This window comes from Sphaerodactylus townsendi, linkage group LG05 (assembly GCF_021028975.2).
Source record: "Sphaerodactylus townsendi isolate TG3544 linkage group LG05, MPM_Stown_v2.3, whole genome shotgun sequence".
NCBI classification, from domain to species: domain Eukaryota; kingdom Metazoa; phylum Chordata; class Lepidosauria; order Squamata; family Sphaerodactylidae; genus Sphaerodactylus; species Sphaerodactylus townsendi.
This window is the reverse complement of record NC_059429.1, coordinates 64,141,426-64,161,447: the sequence shown is the minus strand read 5'-3', so window position 1 is coordinate 64,161,447 and position 20,022 is coordinate 64,141,426. Positions and strand designations below refer to the sequence as shown.

At 44.9% G+C, this 20,022-nt stretch overlaps 1 protein-coding gene across 1 annotated transcript in view; it reads left to right on the top strand.

The window, feature by feature from the left end:
* The first annotated feature begins 690 nt into the window (after positions 1 to 690).
* C8A (complement C8 alpha chain) overlaps positions 691 to 20,022 on the top strand; it is a 49,597-nt gene continuing 30,265 nt past the window's right edge. Inside the window, exons 1-3 of the mRNA XM_048498040.1 lie at positions 691 to 872; positions 14,777 to 14,870; positions 17,227 to 17,371. Coding sequence (XP_048353997.1) covers positions 757 to 872; positions 14,777 to 14,870; positions 17,227 to 17,371 — 355 coding nt within the window. The 5' untranslated portion in view covers positions 691 to 756. The remainder of the gene's footprint in view (positions 873 to 14,776; positions 14,871 to 17,226; positions 17,372 to 20,022) is intronic.

The window sequence follows — 20,022 nt, the reverse complement described above, 5'->3', positions numbered from 1 at the left end:
TCTCTAACTCTTCTTCATTCAGGTAACTTTGCTTAGGTCAACCTGGACCTGGGAAGGATTGGTCTTGTGCCATCTGGACTTCCATGAGTCTAGATAATTCTTCTATATATTTGTGGTGATCATTAGGCTTGAGCTAAAATTTGAAAAAAATTCAGTAAAATTCAGTAAAACTCTGTTTTATAGACCCTGCGGAACTGAGACAGACTCCGCATGGCCCTGAATGTCACCAGGGAGGGCATTCGATCAGACTGGGGCCAGGGTTGTGAAGGCCTTGGCCCATGTCATAGTCAGCTGAACATAAAATAATGAATATAACATATTTTACAATCTAAAACAAAGTTACAAATATAAAATATACAGGTTAGCATGTGTGCATGATATAAATAGAAAAGAGTGTAGTTTCTTTACCAAGCAGCAGGGTTTTTTCCCCCCTAACTCTTTTCTCTAGCCTTTTTGTCTAACCTTTTTGTCGATAATTTTGGTTTGGTTCCATTTGTAATGCTTAGCCAACTTCAACATTTAAGCAATCACTTGTTTAAAATGTCTCTTTGCCCAATACTTGGGAATCGGCTTTCAAAAAGGTTGTGTCCTTCAGAGCATAGCCTGGGCCTTTTTGTCAATGATTGACAGTACTGTTGGAGCACTCAGGGCACAATATACTCTTTTTCTTTTCTTTAGAGACAGCTCACTTCCTAAAGAAGGACCAGAGGATTTCCAAGCCAAAAATGAAAAAGATTTGTTTTCATTAAAAAGAGAATGTGGTTCAGGATGAATGAGATTTTCCCTGCTAGGATTCTCTTGATAGTTTATCTACTATCATGTCAGGATACAGTTTCAGCACACATTAAACTAAAAGGATTGTCTTCCCAGAGGTAAGTCTACCTCCATGTAATTTAAGATACTGCCTTACATATAGAAATTTCTGTCTATCTGGTCAGTACATCAATTCAGACTTCAAATGAGGCATATGGGTACTATTACCTTTAAGCAGCTAGCAGCTAGCAATTTATACAATATCCCTATCACAATATGATGAGGCTGTAACATGAACCAATTTGCAGTTTTATAATTATACATTTTAAAGACATCTTCTGTACCACAATTTTTCTTCAAACAATTTTGTTCCTTGGGTCTCATCTTTCAAATATTCTAATTTGATACTTAGCTTTTCACTGTCCTGGGAAGAAGGCAATGGCAGCTCATATTTCATATTTGTTCTGTGATAATGAAATTATTCAGCAAAAATGAAAATGTTGTTAGTATTTTTGTACAATTGCAGTTCCTCTCCCCTACCCCCAATATCTTTTTGGCTTAAGGATAATAAACAAGATTTTTTAAAAGATCATTTTTGTTAAAAAAAAAATACTATTAGGCTTTTCTCGAGCTACTAATTGCAAACTTGGTCCAAAGGAAATATTATGAAGAAAGATCAAAAAGTGTGATCTGTAATCATTCGAATTTGAAGGGAGAAAAGAGGGAGAAAACGGGGGGGGGGGGTTTACACTTAATTATGAAGGAGTGTTCTACTTATGCTTAGTGTAACCAAATAAAACTGAGATTGTTGATGTTTGATGAAGTTATCAAACAAAGCAGGATAGTGAAGAGCAATTTTAAAATCTAGGTGAAGGTGAACCAGTTGAATACTTCATGGTAAGCTGAAGGATAAAAACATAGTATTTTGCTTTCACTGAGAACAAAAAGAGATATTTGGGGGGTCTCTGTGTGACTGCAGGGTTCTGATGTTTTTCCATAGGGACACTATGGTGTGATCTAAAACACACTGATCCATAGGCTCATCTCCTGAGCATTTGAGTCTTTCATTTAGCTTCCTTTCTTCTAAAGCTTCTGAAGAATCAATTCCTCTTCTAATTATCAGTAGTCTTTCCCCATCCCACAGTCTTTTCAGTCAAAGTGACTGATAAAATGGACTCCAGTCTATGAAAACTCATACTATAATATGTGTTGTGGTTTGTTGGGAGTCTCTGTTCTCTTTTTCTTATATCAGTCAAGCATCAGAATTGACAAACTTAAGTTGCTCTCTGGAACTTCTCTGGTATTTTTGTCTGGAAAAATACCAGTAAAAAGGATTTCTGACATCATGGCCCTCCCTTTTCTCACCAGTGAATAATGAACCTACATATTATGGAATGTGTAGGATGCAATCACATGAGTGTCCAGAAGTTGAAAATTAGGGTTGCCAACAGAGTAGGGAGATACCTGGAGATTTTGGGGGAGGAGCCTCAGGAGGCTGGAATTTGGAGAGGAGAAGGATGTCTGCAATGTACTTTGACATAGTTTTCCCTCAAATGCAGCTATTTCCTCCGGAGGAACTGATCTCTGTCATATTGAGGTCAGTTGTAATTCCAGGAGATTTCCAGGCCCCACCTTGAGGACTATATGAACACAATTCTAATCAGGACCGGGATGTTAAGCTGCTTTAAGCAGAGGCTGCATGGCCTATAGAAACATGTGGGAGTCACTCCCCATCATCGTGACTAAAAATGGATCGCGGCAACCCAGCTGGTGTGTGCCCCACGTGATGAAATGGCGTGTATCCCTGCAGGGAGGTGGGGCAGGCTCAGCAGTGGGCAGCTGTGGACCCCACCTAGGCTGCCCGCTGCTGACCCCCACCCCCGGGCTCCATGCAGGCCAGCTTTGCCCTCCCCAGGCTCTGGGGACAGCAGGAGCCGGCCTGCAGAGAGGCAGGGTGGGGCTTGGTCTGAGCCCTGTCCCTGAGCCCCTGAGCACAGGGGGTGTGGGGGCACAGGGGCAGGGGGCACCCACAGGAGGTATTGCCCCCAGGTACCATTTCCTCTGGATACGCTTCTGCTTTTAAGCATTATTCATCAATTAGATTATTTATTTACTTAATTAATTTGTACCCCACTTTTCCCGCAAGAGGACCAAAAGTAACTTACAACATTCTTCCCTCCTCCATTTTATCCTCACAACAACTCTGTGAGGTAGGTTATTCTGCAAGTGTGTGACTGCGCCAAGATAATTCAACATGCTTCCATGGCAGAGTGGACATTCAAATTTGAGTCTCCCAGATCATAATCCAACAGTCTAACTGCTATACTACACTGGCTCTTTTCCAGAGAACAACTTTGGTCATGTCCATTATTATTCAGTTTTAATGCTTATGCCAGTTGGTTTTTGTATTTTTCTAAAAGAGAACAATACAGTCTGAAGTTGTATGGAGTGCATAAGCCTCATCACATTGTTCTTTGGGTTGCAATTCACATTTCTTTTTATGACAGATATGGTGCTTGTAAAAATTTTTTTAACTTGTTCAAATATGTGATCTAGAATAAGCGATATTTTCAAAGTTACACCTGAAGGTAGGGTTGCCAACCTGCAAGTGGTATCTGCAGATCTATTGTGATGGGCAATAGAAATCAATGTTTGGGAAATGCTGCCCCAACAGACATCTTGTGAGGTAGATGCAGCTGAGAGAGTCCTGAGAGAAGTGTGACTAGCCCAAGGTCACCCAGCAGGCTTCATGTGTAGAAATGGGGAAACAAATCCAGTTCACCAGATAAAAGTTTGCCACTCAAGTGAAGGAGTGGGGAACCAAACCTTGTTCTCCAGATTAGAGTGCACTGCTTCCAACCACTATACCACGCTGGTTCTCTAATGCCGTAGAGTCCACCCTTCAAAGCAGCCATTTTAACCAGGGGAACTGATTATGGTCAACTGTAATAGCAGTTACATTTCCACCTGGAGGTTGGCAACCCTAGCTATCAATGAAAGAACACAGAAGAAAGGGAAATGAGGGCTATCATGACAAAGCTTTCTCTACCAGAGACCTCTTACTTTAGTAGGCCATCACTTAGCCTAACTGGAAACCACTTTTATTTTAAATATAGGATGGCTACAAAACTAAATGCATATGCATAAGGCGTTCAAGTATGTACCCTACTTTAAGCTATGGGACCACCAGTGTAGTTATTTAACTCTTGTACATATACTGATGAAGGGGACAACAATAAAGATCTCTTAATCCTGGGAAAATTTGATGAATATTTTGTGCCTAAGGAGAACCCCATCCACAAAAGAGTCTGATTTCCCCCAATGAAACCAGAAACCAGGGAAATTGACAGTAGCATACAGAAGATGGATACATTAGAAAGCAGATGTCTGTGAATTTGGAGGCCACAAAAATTACTCCATCGGAAACAGACTAGTAGTGGGTATTTTAGACAAATGTTTATCCCAAAAATTGCAGACAGAAAGTACATTTAGCCTGGAAATTAAAAGGATTCAGGAAGTAGCCAAAAAGCCACCATCCTCCAAACATTTCCATGGGATGAGGAGATGTTTTGACAATTGTACAGATTCATGGGAGGTTTCACTGCAGGTTAATGGACTCCCAGTGAAATTCAAAATTGATGTGAGAGCCAATGTAAGCATAATCTCAGAGTTTGTCTATAGATGTGTCAATAATCTACCCAAATCTTCAACACACATTATAGAGATTTATTTTTGCCTGTATAGATCGAGGTAGGAATTTGTTAAGAGGTGGAATAATCTCCTGCTGCTGTCAGAGGTGACTAATAGTCACCTCAAGTGAGTGTGCTTTTTGAAATATAAATGAAAAAAAACCTAGCAGTTAAACTTATTGCCAGTATGACAGAACTCACAGGAGAGAAAATATAATGAAATGTGAACATCTGTTAGGCCCAAGGAAGTGGGGAGAAGCCAGAAGTCCTATGAGGGAGTGTTTGCAGAAGGGACTGGGAGCAGAAACTTCACTGAAAAGAAAACCAACAAAGGAAAGTTGCTCTGTTTGTATGTTTGCTATAAATAAATAGTTATTGAAAAAGTCCCTTGCATTAATCTGGCTGTAATCATGTGTGCACCTTCATGCAAGAATATTTTACTAGCTGTCCAGTTTTTCTAGAGCTGAACAAAACCAACAAACATCTAGAATATTGTTTATGGCAATACTTAGGAAATCTTGACACCCAATGCAGTGTTTCAATATGAAGGGCCTCGGATGTAAGGATCTGTTACTCCTGTCATCAAATGAGACTCAAGAAGGTTTCAAGAGCTTTATTGGAACCATGTAAGCCCAGGGCTCAGATAGCCAAAACTAACGTTTGGCTCTCTGACCTCTGGTATATACCTGTAAGTTACAGAATGGTGCAACCTACAATCCCCTGTCCTCGCATTCCCATAATATCAGCATTATAAAGGACGGTGGGAATAGAAGCATTGTTTAAAACAAACAGTTCACTCCATCGGAGGAAGGCAGATAAGAGTGAACATTTAAGCTCTATTGATTAGTTTCATGCAAGCAGGGGGGGGGGCCTCCTTTGCCTCGGGCGATGATAATGGATGGGCCATCTGTGGCCTTGGTGCAGACGTGCAAGATGCCAGGCTGAGAATGGTGCAGGCCTGGCATCGAGTGACCACTTACGAAATGTATTCAGGAGCTCATTGCCTCTAAAATGACCTTTAGGTTCAGGATGAGTAACCGCTGTTGCTCATGCCATTTGTCACATATGGACTCTTGGTCATTACCCATGTTTTACTGAAAGGGCCTGAATAAATGAAAGTAAGAAATGATGACTTGCCTAATACCACTAATGGGTTAGGTCTCCCAGCCCCAGACCAGTATTCTATCTACTTACTAAATTATTGGCTTTACACCTTAAATCCCTAAAAATGATGAAGTAACCAGCCAGCTTTAAAGTGACACCTTTTAAAAAGTGTTTGCCCATTTAATTACTTTAGCTTGAAATTTGTCTTCATTTTGATGGACTTTAGAAACCCCCCCCCCCCCCCCCAAGTCTTTTCCCTCAAAACACCTAAGGATGTTGTCCTTCGATTCATACAACTCCAAATATAAGCTTGGCTTTCTGACAAATGCTGTATTTCACTTGGGGTTTGGAGAAGGATTAGGAGGAAGAAAATGGAAATAATGGGGAGTTTATAGAATATGGTTGTTCTGCCCTCACTGAGGCTTATTAGGGGCTTTAGCTGGTACAAAATGCAGCAGCTAGACTGCTGACAGTGTTACCACTGCTGCTCGGGTAACATTAAGTGATTTCAGCTCAGGCAACGTAGTGAGGCACAGGAAGCCGGTGTTCTTCAAAAGCAAAGTATTTTATTCGGAAGTGGTTGCTACAGCTCAGGCAGGGGAATCGAGCTCTCGTAGCCAAGCACTAGAACTTTTATACACACATGTCAAAAGGGGCAAGGGCAGGTCCCTTACCGTACAACAATAAAGAAATATCAACACATAAAAGAAAAGGTACAATTACAACTTTGTGAATGGGACCATGAGATCTCACTGTCAGGCGACTTCCCGCAAGACTTTATGATAGTGCTGAAATGGAGAGCAAAGAGAGTCCATTCATAAAACTGGGTGAGCCTGTTTAACGCACCCAGGAATCTGGTTATCAGATGGGCTGCTTCCTTGAGTTATGACCTGAGGCTCCCACACCTCAGTCCCGCAACAAAAGAAAGTTCAAATGGTCCAATGGTGATCTTGGCACATTCTTCAACGGCTGGGTTAACTGGGGTGCCGTTATCAGATTCAATTTGTAAATCCAAAGGGGTCTTGTTTCCGCTAAAGAGATCTACCGGGTGTTGGCCCAAACTAAATTCCAAGGCTAGCTTCCTTGGCTCTTAATATCAGCTGATACAAGCTATTGCTTTTACCCATAGGTACAGATTTCTAAAATACCATATCTAATTTAAACATTAGAGGAAATCTTAAAGAACTTCCAATACAGTACAAGCACATATACATATAAGCAAGAGTATACTAAATTAACAGCAACAAAACCTTAAATCAACTGGAGAAACTATCTAAAATATAATCCTAAACATTGGGCAAATAATAAATCCAACACTGGGGTGGGGGGGTGGGCCTTACATTAAACCTTAAAGGGGATAGAGCAAGACCATGTAAAACATTGGCACAATCACATATATACATCCTTTGCAAACCTTATGGAGGCTCCTGGACCACACTGGTCTCTTTGCTCTGATCCTTAGCCAGTGTAGTTCAGCAACAGGCTCAGGAAAATATTTTTCCTATTTTCCTGGTGGTAACAACAGGAGCCAGGTATATGGACCACATGTCTCCTTTATTACAACAACTCCACTGGCTATCAGTACACTTCTGAGCCCAATTTAAAGTGCTGGCTACTACCTTTAAAGCCTCCATGGCACTGGGGCAGGTTACCTGAAGGACCGCCTATTTCCATATAAACCAGTGGTTCTCAACCTTCCTAATGCCACGACCCTTTAATACAGTTTCTCATGTTGTGGTGACCCCCAACCCTAACATTTATCCATTTTACTGATGGAGGACACTGATGCAGAGAGTCTTACGCAACCCCTGTGAAAGGGTCGTTCGACCCCCAAAGGGGTTGCGATCCATAGGTGGAGAACTGCTGATATAAACCTATGTGGTTACTAAGATCATTCAGAGAAAGTTATTTCTCCATCCCATCTGTACATCTAGTAGGGACTCAGGACATAGCCTCCTTGGTGGTAATGCCCAGACTTTGGAACGTTCTTCCTACTGAAGCCTGGTGTGCTCCTTCCTTTCTCTCCTGCCATCGTCAGGTGAAGACGTTTTTATTCAGAACTGCTTTTAACATTTAGATTTTAGCAAGCAGCATTTTAAGTTTTATAGGTATATTTTAGTCACTTTTAAATGGTAGAATATGATTTTAGTGTATTTTATTCAGTTTTATTCTTGGTTTTGATGTATGTTATTGCACTTTGTAAGCTGCCTTAATATAGCTATGCAAGGGTCAGATAGAAATACTTTTAATAAACATGAATGAATGAATAAACAAACAAACAAATTAAAAAAAACACAGCCTATCAAGTCAGTAGAATCCACAATGCTATCCTAAGTGAAGTTATACCCTTCTAAGTTCTTGTAGTAATTTATGTATTTATATTTCATATTTTTCTGCAAATAGGGCTTCTTGTCTGTCACCAGTGTAAGGAATTCCATAGAAGCAGAAATAAAAGGCTCTTTGGTGAAAAAGACCGTTTATTCAGACATCTTAGAAAGCTCAAGTACACGCAGTGGCAGGAATGACACTTCCCGCCAGAAGCACAGGTTATAACTCTATTCATCCCATCCCCCTTCCTGCTTCCCATGGGAACGGAGACCTCATCTCCCGCGCAGAGATAAGGTCTCCGCCGATGAAGCTGGCCCATCGCCCGGGCCGTGGAATGCACTCAAGGTTACTTTATCATCAACACCATTGAAACCCTTACACTCTGCCTCCCTTAAAGAAGACCCCTCCCCCACAGGTTTATGCGGAAAGGCTGCGGAAAGCAGAAATAAGGGTGGGGGCATCACATACTGAATAAACCCATTGATTATACCCAGAGGAATATCCCACCCAAGAGACTAAATATTGCAAGCGCTTATGATTAAAGCGAGAGTCCAGGATGGCGCCACTTCAGAGTGCTTGTGGCCATCAATAATAGTCAGTGGGGGCCTCTCCGGCAGGTCGTGCCAGGCATCGGAAGCGGGAGCCTCCTTGAGCAAGCTGGAATGGAAGACAGGATGAATGTTACTAAGAGAGTTAGGCAAATCCAATCGGGCAGTGACATCATTAATCACTTTAGTAATCTGAAAAGGTCCCACCTAATCTTTTGCCAAGTTTGGAAAATTTATGCAACATCTCTGGAGATTTTTAGTAGACAAATACACCCAAGCTCTGCCACACGCAGAGGGAAATCCGAGCGGTGTTTTATCCGCTGGCAGCTTTTGGGGAGTCTTTAGTCTGTTGTAAGGCGGTCTGGACCAATTTCCACCTCGGCTAGGGATGAAATCCATTGTTGAAACTCTGGAGGGTCCAAAGCTGTCGCTGTGGTAGTTGTGGCAACGGCGTGAAAGAAATCGTAACTGCATGACACAATTTCCCAAAGGGGGTTTTTTTTTGTACTCAAGCTATGAACCGCATTGTTATAGGCGCATTCGCGAAACGGAATGAGCTCGCACCAATTGTCCTGGTGGTAGTTGGTGTAACAACGTGAAATACTGCTCTAGGGTTCTGTTCGTTCTCTCCGCCCCACCGGGCTGCTTTGAACGCGGTAGGGGCGGCGACCGCCGGGGCGGCCCCCAACAACCCCAAAAACGCCTTCCAGAACTTTGAAATGAATTGGGGGCCGCGGTCGGAGACCACCTTAACGGGGCGGAGGTAGACGATAAACATGTTGAATGAACAGCCGTGCCAACTTAGGAGCGGAGGGGATGGAAGCACACGGAATAAAATGGGCTTGTTTGGAAAATAAGTCCTCCACCACCCACAAAACCGTGTTGCCATGACTGTCGGGCAAATCTGTAATAAAATCCATGGAGATGACTTCCCAAGGGCGGGAGGCCACCGGGAGAGGTTTCAACAGCCCATGGGGCTTTCCCGGAATGGTTTTGGCTTCTGCACAAACCGAGCAACCTTTAATATACGCCAATGTCCTTTGGCGGCGATTGCGCGCCACCAGAACTGACGGGCGGCTAAAATGCAGAGTTTTCAGAAAGCCAAAATGTCCAGCCGAAGGGCATCGTGGCAGGCTTCCAGAACCTGCTTGGCGGAGGGGGGGAGGCACGCACCAACATTCCCTCCGCCAAACTCCATTCTCCAAACGCAATTGGGTCACTTCCTCCGCTGGAGGCTCGCAGCCCCGCCTCCTCCAGTTCCCGCAGGAAAGGGGAGACGAGACTAGGAATGGGCGGTGGAGGAGGAGTGGACGCTTGAGATCGGGTGACAGCCAGCCCCAACTGGGAGGGGAGAGAACAGTGCGGAATGTCTCGGCAGCTCCACCCCTCCCCGGTAGGCGCGAGAGCTGGCCAGCCAGTTTATTGGTTTTCCCGGGGAAAAAATGGACTGTAAAAGAGAAACGAGAAAAGAAATCGCCCAACGGAGTTGTTTTGGCGACATCTTGAGGGGGGTGGAAAAAGAGCTGCCAGGTTCTTGTGATCCTACCAAACCTGAAAGGGGTGTTTAGCCCTCCAGCCAGTGGCGCCAAGTGAGAGTGCTACTTTGATGGCTGCAGCCCTTTATCCCCTACAGTCCAGTTGAGTTCAGCACCAGAGAATTTCTTAGATAAATAAGCACACGGAACCAGCCTACCATCTTTATTTTTCTGCAACAGGGCTGCCCCAAGTGCTTTGTCCGAGGCATCCACGTGAACCACAAACGGGAGATCTGGGTCAGGGTGCTTTAAGATAGGTTCGGTGATAAAAGCAGACTTTAAGAGTTGAAAGGCTGTTTGACACTCTTCAGACCAGGAAAGGGGGGCCCCGGGCTTGGCGGACAGTGGATCTTTACCCTTAGTGCGTAAGAGGTCTGTGAGAGGGAGAGTCAGTTCAGCTTAATTGGGGTATAAAGTCACGATAGAAATTAGCAAAACCAAGAAAAGATTGGAGTTCTTTTGGCGGTTGGTGGGGGCAGGCCATTGAGGACCGCGTCAATTTTAGCAGGATCCATTTTCAAGCCCTCGGGCTAGATCCGTAACCCAAATAGTCAATGGAGGTTCAGGTGAAAACAGCATTTGGATAGTTTGGCAAAGAGAGAGTTGTCGAGCAAGCCGTTTCAATACCTCCCGAACCAATGTTTCATGCTCTTCTATGGTTTGTGAATAAATTAAAACGCCATCTAAGTATACCACAACTCCCTTTGTACAATAAATCATGGAGAACTTCGTTGATAAGGGCCATAAAAGCCCCGGGGCCCCACTTAACCCGAATGGCATTATCAAGTATTCAAACTGTCCAAACTTTGTGTTAAACGCAGTCAAGTGTTCATAGCCTTCAGCAATTCTGACCCTGTAGTAAGCTTCTCTCAAGTCCAATTTAGTAAAATGCGCCCTTTGCCCAGTGCATCTAAAAGGTCCTTGATCAAAGGCAAAGGGTATTTATTGGACAGGGAGACTGCATTGAGACCTCGATAATCTGTGCAGCCGTGAAGACCCATCTTTCTTTTCACAAACAAAACGGGAGCAGCGTGTGTGTGTTTGGTAGCCTCGTCGTGATGAACTCCGCCTGAGCGAGGTTCTTGTCCAAGAAGGCACGGTTCCTTCTCCTCATTGGGACTCATACGGTAGATTCTACCTTTGGGCAGTTGGCCTCTGGCTGTATAACGATTTTGCAGTCAGTGTCTCTATGGGGTGGCAACTGATCGCGATTCTTGCTCCTGAAAACTCTGGCTAGATCATGGTACGCCGGTGGGATGCCAACAGAATCGGGAGCAATCGCTGATGCAGCCAGGGAGGGGGGTGTGTCAGGAGAAGTTGGGTTTTCCCAATTCATGTGTTCACCGCAGGGAGGGTCAGTGAATTCTAGGATCCGTTCTTTCCAAATGAACTTTGGTTCATGCAACAATAACCATGGCATGCCCAAAACTATGGAGTGTTTGGCCACTGGCGCCAAAATAAAACTAATTTTCTCCCAATGGTCGGCGCAACGGAGGAGAACCGGTTGTGTTTTGAACTGGGCCGGTCCTTCGCTCCCGAGGGGCTGCCGTCCATTTGGGTGAATGGTATGGGCTTAGCCAGGGGAATTTGATCCAGACCTAGCTCCTCTGCCACCCAAATGGGGCCGCATTAAGCAATGGGAGCAGCCAGAATCCACAAGGGCCGCAGGCTATAATGCGAGTGTGTTTAGCGGGTTGGCCAGAAACGCTTTTGGACAGTAATGGGAGCGCTGCCTTCACTCACCGCGTCAGGAGTCGGACCCATGTCCATGGGGGGCTGAAGAAAGGCAAACAGCTGCTTCCCCTCCTCTGGGTCGCCTTCGATGACCGCTTTAGACGAGCTCACGTCGGAGGTGGCCCCGATTCTGCGTGGTGGCTTGGCAGATGGAGTGCGCGAGCTGGAGCGGTTGGTTTTGTTTCTGGGACAGTTAGCGGCTAGATGACCTGGCCCTCCGCAGTAAAGGCACAATCCCAGTCGACGACGGCGCTCAGAGGTGGTTTCGGGGCGGCTGGGCTTGACTTGGTGGGCGAGTGGCAGGTTTTGGCGTGCAGGCTGCCTCCGCACGAGCGTATTCCAAACGAGACGCCACCTGGGATCCCAACTGGATCCAATCCGCAATAGTAATGAGGAACCCGAATTAAAAACACCGCTTCACGCAGCTTGCCGCCCACAGCATCCGAGAAGTATTCGTGATTTCATGCGTTCAGGCCACTCAGGAGGGAGTCGAGCAGCCGCCGCACGAAATTCACGGGCAAATTCTGCAAACGGGCGGTTGCCTTGCTGGATAGTTTTGATGGTGCGGGTAGCTTCATTCTCGGCGCCTGGATCTTGGAAGCGCTCTCTTAAGGCTTGGAGGAATGCGGGCACCGTACAGAGTCTTCATCTTGCAAATCCAAAAGAGTCACGAACCAGTCGGTTGCTGCCCCATCCAGGACTGGAGCCGATGTCCCGTGATCTTTCGCTTCAGACCGGTATAAATCATCATAGTCTTCCAAGTGGGCATTGAGTTGCAAAATAAAGTAGGGAAGTTTGGAAGCCGTCCCATCAAAACGGGCCGGTATCGGGGGCCTATAGTAACCCCGTTCCACGGCTCTTGGCGCCTGCAGGGCAGCGGTTGGGCGCTGGTTGAGCAGGTTGGGCAGGCAGCTGCTGCATGGGAGGGGCCGGAATCGGGGGCGCTGGCTGTGAGCTGGCGCTTGGGTGGCAGGACCCAGGTACGTGGCCCCTGGCACGGCATGATCAGTAACAGCATAAACCCAACTTGGGGCTTCCTGGTCTGCTGCCTCCTTAGCTCCCTCTCCAACGCAGGCAGCTCCCTCTCCTTAAGCGGGTCAATGCATCCTGGTGCGCATGCAGAGCAGCTTTTTCTCGTTCCAATTTAGCCAGTTCGCCCCGCTTAAAAGCTGCAGTGAGCTTCCACTTTGCGGCGCAGGGCCTGAACGCTTTCGCTGCCGTTGTAAATCCAGTCTGGAGTGTTCCAGGACTTTATCATGGACCGACAGATTCTGGGCATATTGTCGCTGGAGCGCATCTTTGGCACGGTCCAACTCGAAGCTGGACTTCTTTGCGCTGCCGCTCCCGTCCCTCTGCAGGTTTTCGCGCTCTTGCTGCAACTGTGCCCGTTCCTCCTCCCATAGCTGACGCTCACGGGTCCATGCTTCTTGGGCATCTCGCAGTCGCCCCACTTCCTCATCCCAGGTCTCCTTCGATGGGAGAGGGAACAGATCCGCTGGGAGTGCAGGCTTTCTTCGACTCTTCGCCGCCTGGAAGGGAGAGACATCGGAGACACCGTAGCCACCGGTGGCTCCCCGAGGCACCTCAGGTGCGCTGCTGACCCGGGGTCAGGGGGTCCGGATTGGAAAACAGTACGGATACCCTCCCAATCCCAGGTTTAGTCCCAGTGTCCTTTGGACGGGCCCCAGTGCTGTGCCACGGTGGTTCTTTGGGAGCATCACCAAAATACGAATCCAGGAACCGTTCAATGGATTCCTGGGCTGCCGCGATGAAAGGTGGTCAGGCCCGCCTCCTCCATGACAGGTTGCATCTGAGGTTTGTAATCCACACGAAAACGGTAGAGATCCGATCCACAGGCGCCGATCCATAGACAGCGCCCCAAACGACTCATGTAAGTCCCCATGGTCGCCGCCACGCCCCTCGCTCCAACGGAGTAAAGGAAGACTCGCGGCTGATATTTAGGACGGGAAGAGTCACCAGCGAGGCCCGTTCTCCCGCCGGTTCCTCCAGATCCAGAAGGGAAAGGTCGGAGCCCTCTTTGGGGGCTACCGCACCTTCCGCAGTAACATTCAACCTCTCCATGTCGAGACACTAGAGGTCCACTGCACTAGTAAGATAGATGGATTAAGATTCCTGCCACAATGTAAGGAATTCCATAGAAGCAGAAATAAAAGGCTCTTTGGTGAAAAAGACCGTTTATTCAGACATCTTAGAAAGCTCAAGTACACGCAGTGGCAGGAATGACACTTCCCGCCAGAAGCACAGGTTATAACTCTATTCATCCCATCCCCCTTCCTGCTTCCCATGGGAACGGAGACCTCATCTCCCGCGCAGAGATAAGGTCTCCGCCGATGAAGCTGGCCCATCGCCCGGGCCGTGGAATGCACTCAAGGTTACTTTATCATCAACACCATTGAAACCCTTACAACCAGCCTCACTGTGTAGACTTTTTGATCCACATTCTAGGGAGAGTCAATTTGGAATGAGATATAATTATACTGTCTGAGCAGAAGGCTGTATTTCATAGGCACTTTGCACATTATGGAAAATCAATGCCAAATTTGCCATTGATCTTCCCAGAGCTTATCCTTTTCTTCTTCTTCGGTTCATGGCACACCTGTGAAGGAGTCATGTCCCATTTTGAAATAGATGCGTAAGAAGGAAAGAGCAGGCTATTGTAATATTCCTGCATTTTATGTTGAGTAGGTAGAGAATAGCCTTGAGTTATTTTGCAAGTATGTCTGAAATTCCACACTCTCAGCCAGTTGCAAAATTAGAAAGATATAAATACAGATAAGAACATTCGATTGACACAATGTTGTTTGAGCATGTAATGATACAAAGAAATGCTTACTAGTATGTCTCTATCCAAATGTACCTTTCTGAGGAGCACAGGGTTTTTCCTTATTTTCTTTTATGAACGTAAAATATGCCTTGATTGAACACAGGCTCAGGGACATTCAGGTCTAGGTAACCAGAGTTTTTGAAAAACAAGAGTGGTTACTTTTTACTAGAAGGAATGGATGTTGTTCTTGAATAGACTTTTACAAGGATTATGGAAACTCAGACTCTCTGTTTTTAAAAGATTAAGAAGACAAGCTGGAACTCCCACACCAGTTGACTGTCAGCTGGCCCAGTGGTCAGAATGGACTGGATGTTTTCCTTGTCAAGAAAGAAAAGTAAGGCTGCTTTCTAGTATATACAAATTGCCTGTAATAAGTAGAGACATAAAGCTTTGCAAAAGGACAACATAAAGCATTGTGTCTGCAATCAAAAATTAAATCAGGTTCTTCTAACCTTAATGGACCACAGTGCATTTAATCTATATAGCCAATGTGAACTGCAGGACAACATATCATGATACAGTCTGAAGACAAGATAAAGACTTTACTGGAACAGAACATAAGAGGAAACTTTAAATGCATTGTGCATCGATGATGCAGAGATGCCTCTGCCACAGACATGAATGGTGAAAACCCACACAGGAAAGCCCACTCATGTAAAGTTTCCCTGGACAGCCAATAGATTTAGCCTGTCAATGCATAGGAATGCTAGGGACTTGAAAAAGTCACATTTTGCCTTATTGTATGTCATTTACAGTTTGTCACTGAGATGCAAGGCATATTCCACTGCATAAGTTAACACAATCAAGAGAACCAATCTGCAACGTAATAGGATTAGGACAGCAGAAATTTGAAACCAAGCAGAAATCTTGGGCTCATTCCGCACATGCAGAATAATGCACTTTCAAACTGCTTTCAGTGCTCTTTGAAGCTGGGCGGAATGGCAAAACCCACTTGCAAACAGTTGTGAAAGTGGTTTGAAAACGCATTATTTTGCGTGTGCGGAAGGGGCCTTAGATAAAGTTGAACCCAAGCATCAGTGTTAATACAACAAATTAATCAATAAAGTAATTACATGTTCAGATAATACATACAGAAACTGATAGTAATACTGCACATAGTGGTACAGTCAACAGTTCCTTTTCCTTTGGATGTTGTGGGTTTTCTGAGCTGTCTGGCCAAAGTTTGGTAATTTTCCCCACCAGAGACCTCTAACTTCAGTAGGCCTTTAGATAGCCTGACTGGAAGCTGTGTTTTTTCAGATTTAAGATTGCTACAAAACTAAATGCAGATGAATAAGATATTCATGGATGTGCCCTACTTTATGCCATGGGACCACCCAGTGCAGATATTTATATGCTGATGAAGGGGACAATAATAAAGATCTCTTAGTCCTGAGAAAGTTTGATGAATATTTTGTGCCTAAGGAGAACCTCATCCATGAAAAGGCCAACTTTTTCCAGTGAAACCAGAAACCAGGGGAATCAGCAGTAGCATTAGTAATACTTTACATAGTAGTACAGTCAGCAGTTCCTTTTCGCTTGGCTGCTATGGGATTTCTGGGCTGTGTGGCCACAGTGTGGTAGTTTTTGCTCCTAATGTTTCACTTGGATCTGTTGCTGGCATCTTCAGAGGCGTGTCATGGTAAGACGTGTCATGGACAGAAACACATCTTACCGTGAAACACCTCTGAAAATACCAGTCATAAATGCGGGCGAAATGTTCGGAGCAAAAAGTACCAGACCATGACCACACAACCGAAAAATTCATAAAAGCCATTTGATCCTGGCCATGAAAGCCTTTGACAATACATTCCGTTTCCTTCTTTAAAACATCTTTCTGAACTCTGCTATTATAGTATAATCCCATTACCTGCATACAAATGCTCTCCTGAATAATTCAGTTTGCCATAATTTGCAGAATGTCTGGAGAGTGAGAGTCTTCTTGACCTTATCAGGCAAACCATTCCATATGCATGTGTGTGGGCAGCTGATGATCTTGCCCATTTGCACAGTGTCCCTGCAGAAGGCCCTGCTCAGTTAAGTTAAGCTGTCTTGGTGGGAAAACAGGGGTGCTGAAAATATCAGGGTCCAAGGACATAATGTGCAGAAGTGCATCTGCTTGCTCCCACTGAACCTTAGCGGAGCAAGGAGGTGAGCTAGCATAAGCCTCTGTAGGCATAAAGAACTGCAATCCTACTCTTCCAGCTGCTTATACTCTGTCCACTGAGTCAATGATAGTGATAAGGATTAATCAGGGGAGAAGTGGGAACTAGGAGATTTGCCAGGTGGTTTCTAGGGGCAGCTGGAAACTTTCAGACACCCAGTGAGGAAGGTGCCTGGTGCCTTCTAAGAAATGGGGCAAACCTCCCACACGTTGTACACATGTATTTTCCCTAAAATCATTCACTGTAACTGCTGGCTAGCATTTCATTTTCTAAAAATTAATTATCATGCATTTCAAATTGTACTTAAAAATAATTTTTACTTTTGGTGGGAGTCTCTGAACCGATAAAGGCTTAATTTGTGTTACATTTTAATGGCTAAATTGTTTATGTGTCCTCTTACTTGGTTAAATTGTTGTGTAAATCTGTTTTAGTGTTTCTCAGTGTTTAATTGAAATGTTATTATTTTGGATATATAGTTCATGGTAGCTGGACAATATTTTAAAATTATTTTTCAAAACTATATAGCACAGATATAGAGCTTTTCTAAATCCAGCCAAATATAATGGGAGAATTTGTACTGGCAGTCTTTGGGAAGAAGTAGCATGCCATCCAACAGCAATATGTGTCCAGAGTCAAGACTGTGGAACGAATTTTCGGTGTAAGGAGTCTGGTAAGTGAAATTCTATCATTAGTATAGAAGTTCTGTTCTGTGCTCCCAACTTTCTCCAGGGAAAAAGTTCTTATGGAACATGAAGATTTATTGTTCTACTTTCCCCATATTAATGCTCAAAGGGGACATGACAGCATGCAGTTAATGACAGAATCCTCTAAGGCCCTGCAGAGCAGATTTGAAAATCTATTGCTATAAGAACAAGATATTATGCATCTGGAAATGGGCACAATTACGTGCTGTTCTAAATTATAACAAGGGTGAATGCTCACATCTTATTGCAGATGCATATGTGCATTAGGGAGATCCAGAAGTAGTATTTCATTACTCAATGAATGATTAAATTGTAGAATTCACTAGCGGTAGATATAGTGATGGCCATGCTCACAAATGGCATTAAAAGTGAATTAAACATTCCCAAAAGATTGTTCCATCATGGCTACTAGCCATAAAGACTAAAGGGAACCTTTCACATTCAGAGACAGCACACCTCTGAAAACCAGTCACAGGTGATGACATCAAGAGAAGGCCCTGTTTATTAGTCTTTCAGGACATCCATTTGGCTATTGGGTGAAACAGGATGCTGTATCAGATGAACCGCTAGTCTGATCTAGCTGGGCTCTTCTTATGTTCATATGTTCATTTGCTGCAGAGTACAGTTCATGATGCTCTTTATCATTTTAGTACCATTGGATTGAGCTGTTAATGAAAACAAGCATCAGTCTGTTATAGAAACATACACTTGTGTTTGGCTTTTGAAAGTTTGAGGATCACTGATATACAGGATGGACTGTGATTTAAAAAAAATGACCCTACCACATTCATATGAGAGGTTCAGGGACATAATAGTGGGCAAAGTAGTCTGGGAAGGGGGGATCAGTTATACTCACCAGCCCCCTTTTCTGCAAATGGAAATGCCATTCCATTGGAGAAATAGTGTGGTTGAAAAATGGTTATTAAAAGTGACTACTCTGTTTGCATCAGCTGCAAACAGATGGTATAAAAGAAACAAAGGAAAACTTGCACTTTGCTAGTGAAGGGATGAAAATGGACTTCCCAGCCATGTACAAAACTATTTGCACAGTCCCTTGTGTGAATCTGGCTCATTTTATTTGTTTCCTGATTCGAAATGAGAGCCATCAAGTGCATGAGCCTTTCTTTCAGTGGATGACATTTGGTCAGAATCATGCTGGTGTTATTAGCATGTTGCTTTCTCTACAAAAGCAGATTATAACCTCTACTTTAGTTGTTTGAGTAATTTTGCTTTCCAGCCAATTCAAGTAAACATTTTTAGTTTTCTAATAGTGTTTATCGCAGTAGACACTCTATTCCCGTGGTGGCGAACCTATGGCACTCCAGATGTTCATGGACTACAATTCCCATCAACCCCTGCCAGCATGGCCTATTGGCAGGGGCTGATGGGAATTGTAGTCCATGAACATCTGGAGTGCCATAGGTTTGCCACCACTGCAGTCTATTCCATCAGTTGAAGTAGTACCCAAAAGTTATTGGCAATTTATGTTTCAGATAAAAGGAATGGAATTTGGTGAGGTTTTGGTTTGAGAACAGAGTATATTAACATGTGTGTGTTTTGGTGTCAGTTGTCTAAATGGTGGTGTGGGGCTCATACATGGCCTAAACAATTTAAGGGGTCTTAACAAAAGAACAAAGCCTGTAGAGTAAATAATGCTTGCCTTTGACTCTACTCAAAGGAAACACACAGCTATCATTTCATAACATAATGGCCCTTTCCGCACAGGCCTCCGGGCGCCCTCACACCGGCAAAAATTCTGCCGGCGTGGGGGTGGAGGCCGTTCGCACGCAAGCATGCGAGCGGCCCCAGCAGAGGCCGGCGCAGGAGAGGCGGCTCCACACGGAGCCGCCTCTTCCCCGTCCCTCTCTTGCCGACCGCTGGCACGCTTGCTGCTGTCCTCCTAAGTCTCACCCACGCTGCCCTCCGACCTCCAGGGTTCGGAGGACAGCGTGGGCGGGGCTTAGGAGGACAGCAGGGCGACGATGGCGACGAGGTAAGTAAGAGAGGAACGGGGGAAACAGCGTGTTCCCGGCGGTGTTGTTCGCACCGCGCCGCCGAGAACACGCTGTTCACTCAAAAACTACCCTTTAAACGGGTGTTTTTGAGGACAGCCTGACGCCGCCCTGAGGGAGGGGAAGGGGAGCCAGGTCGGCGCTGCTGCATTTCAGCAGCGCCGCCTGTGCGAACGGTGGCCTGGGGACGGCGTTTTTGCCGTCCCCAGGCCGGCGTTTTTGGCCCGTGCGGAAAGGGCCTAAGTATAAATGTGTCTGGTATCTAAGGTTAATTGTACCAAAAAAGAAAAGAACCAAGTCTAGTGACTTACACACCCATGTAAAAGAATCATCCATGTAAAAGAATTCTTAAGCTATTTCTGATGCCTCACAAGTGGTGAGTTTCAAACTTCATCTCATCATACCTGTCTGAAACCTGTAGATGTACAGGCCTTGCCTGAAGCTTGTAGATGTACATATCTCCAGAGAGGTTTCTGGCAACATCCCACGTCATGTCGAAAGCACTACTAGAGATCAGTGCTGTGGACATGATGTGGGATGTTGCTGAGAATTTCTGGAGATGAGGGCTATCGCATCCCCAAGTGCCTTCCCTCTGCCCACCAGTG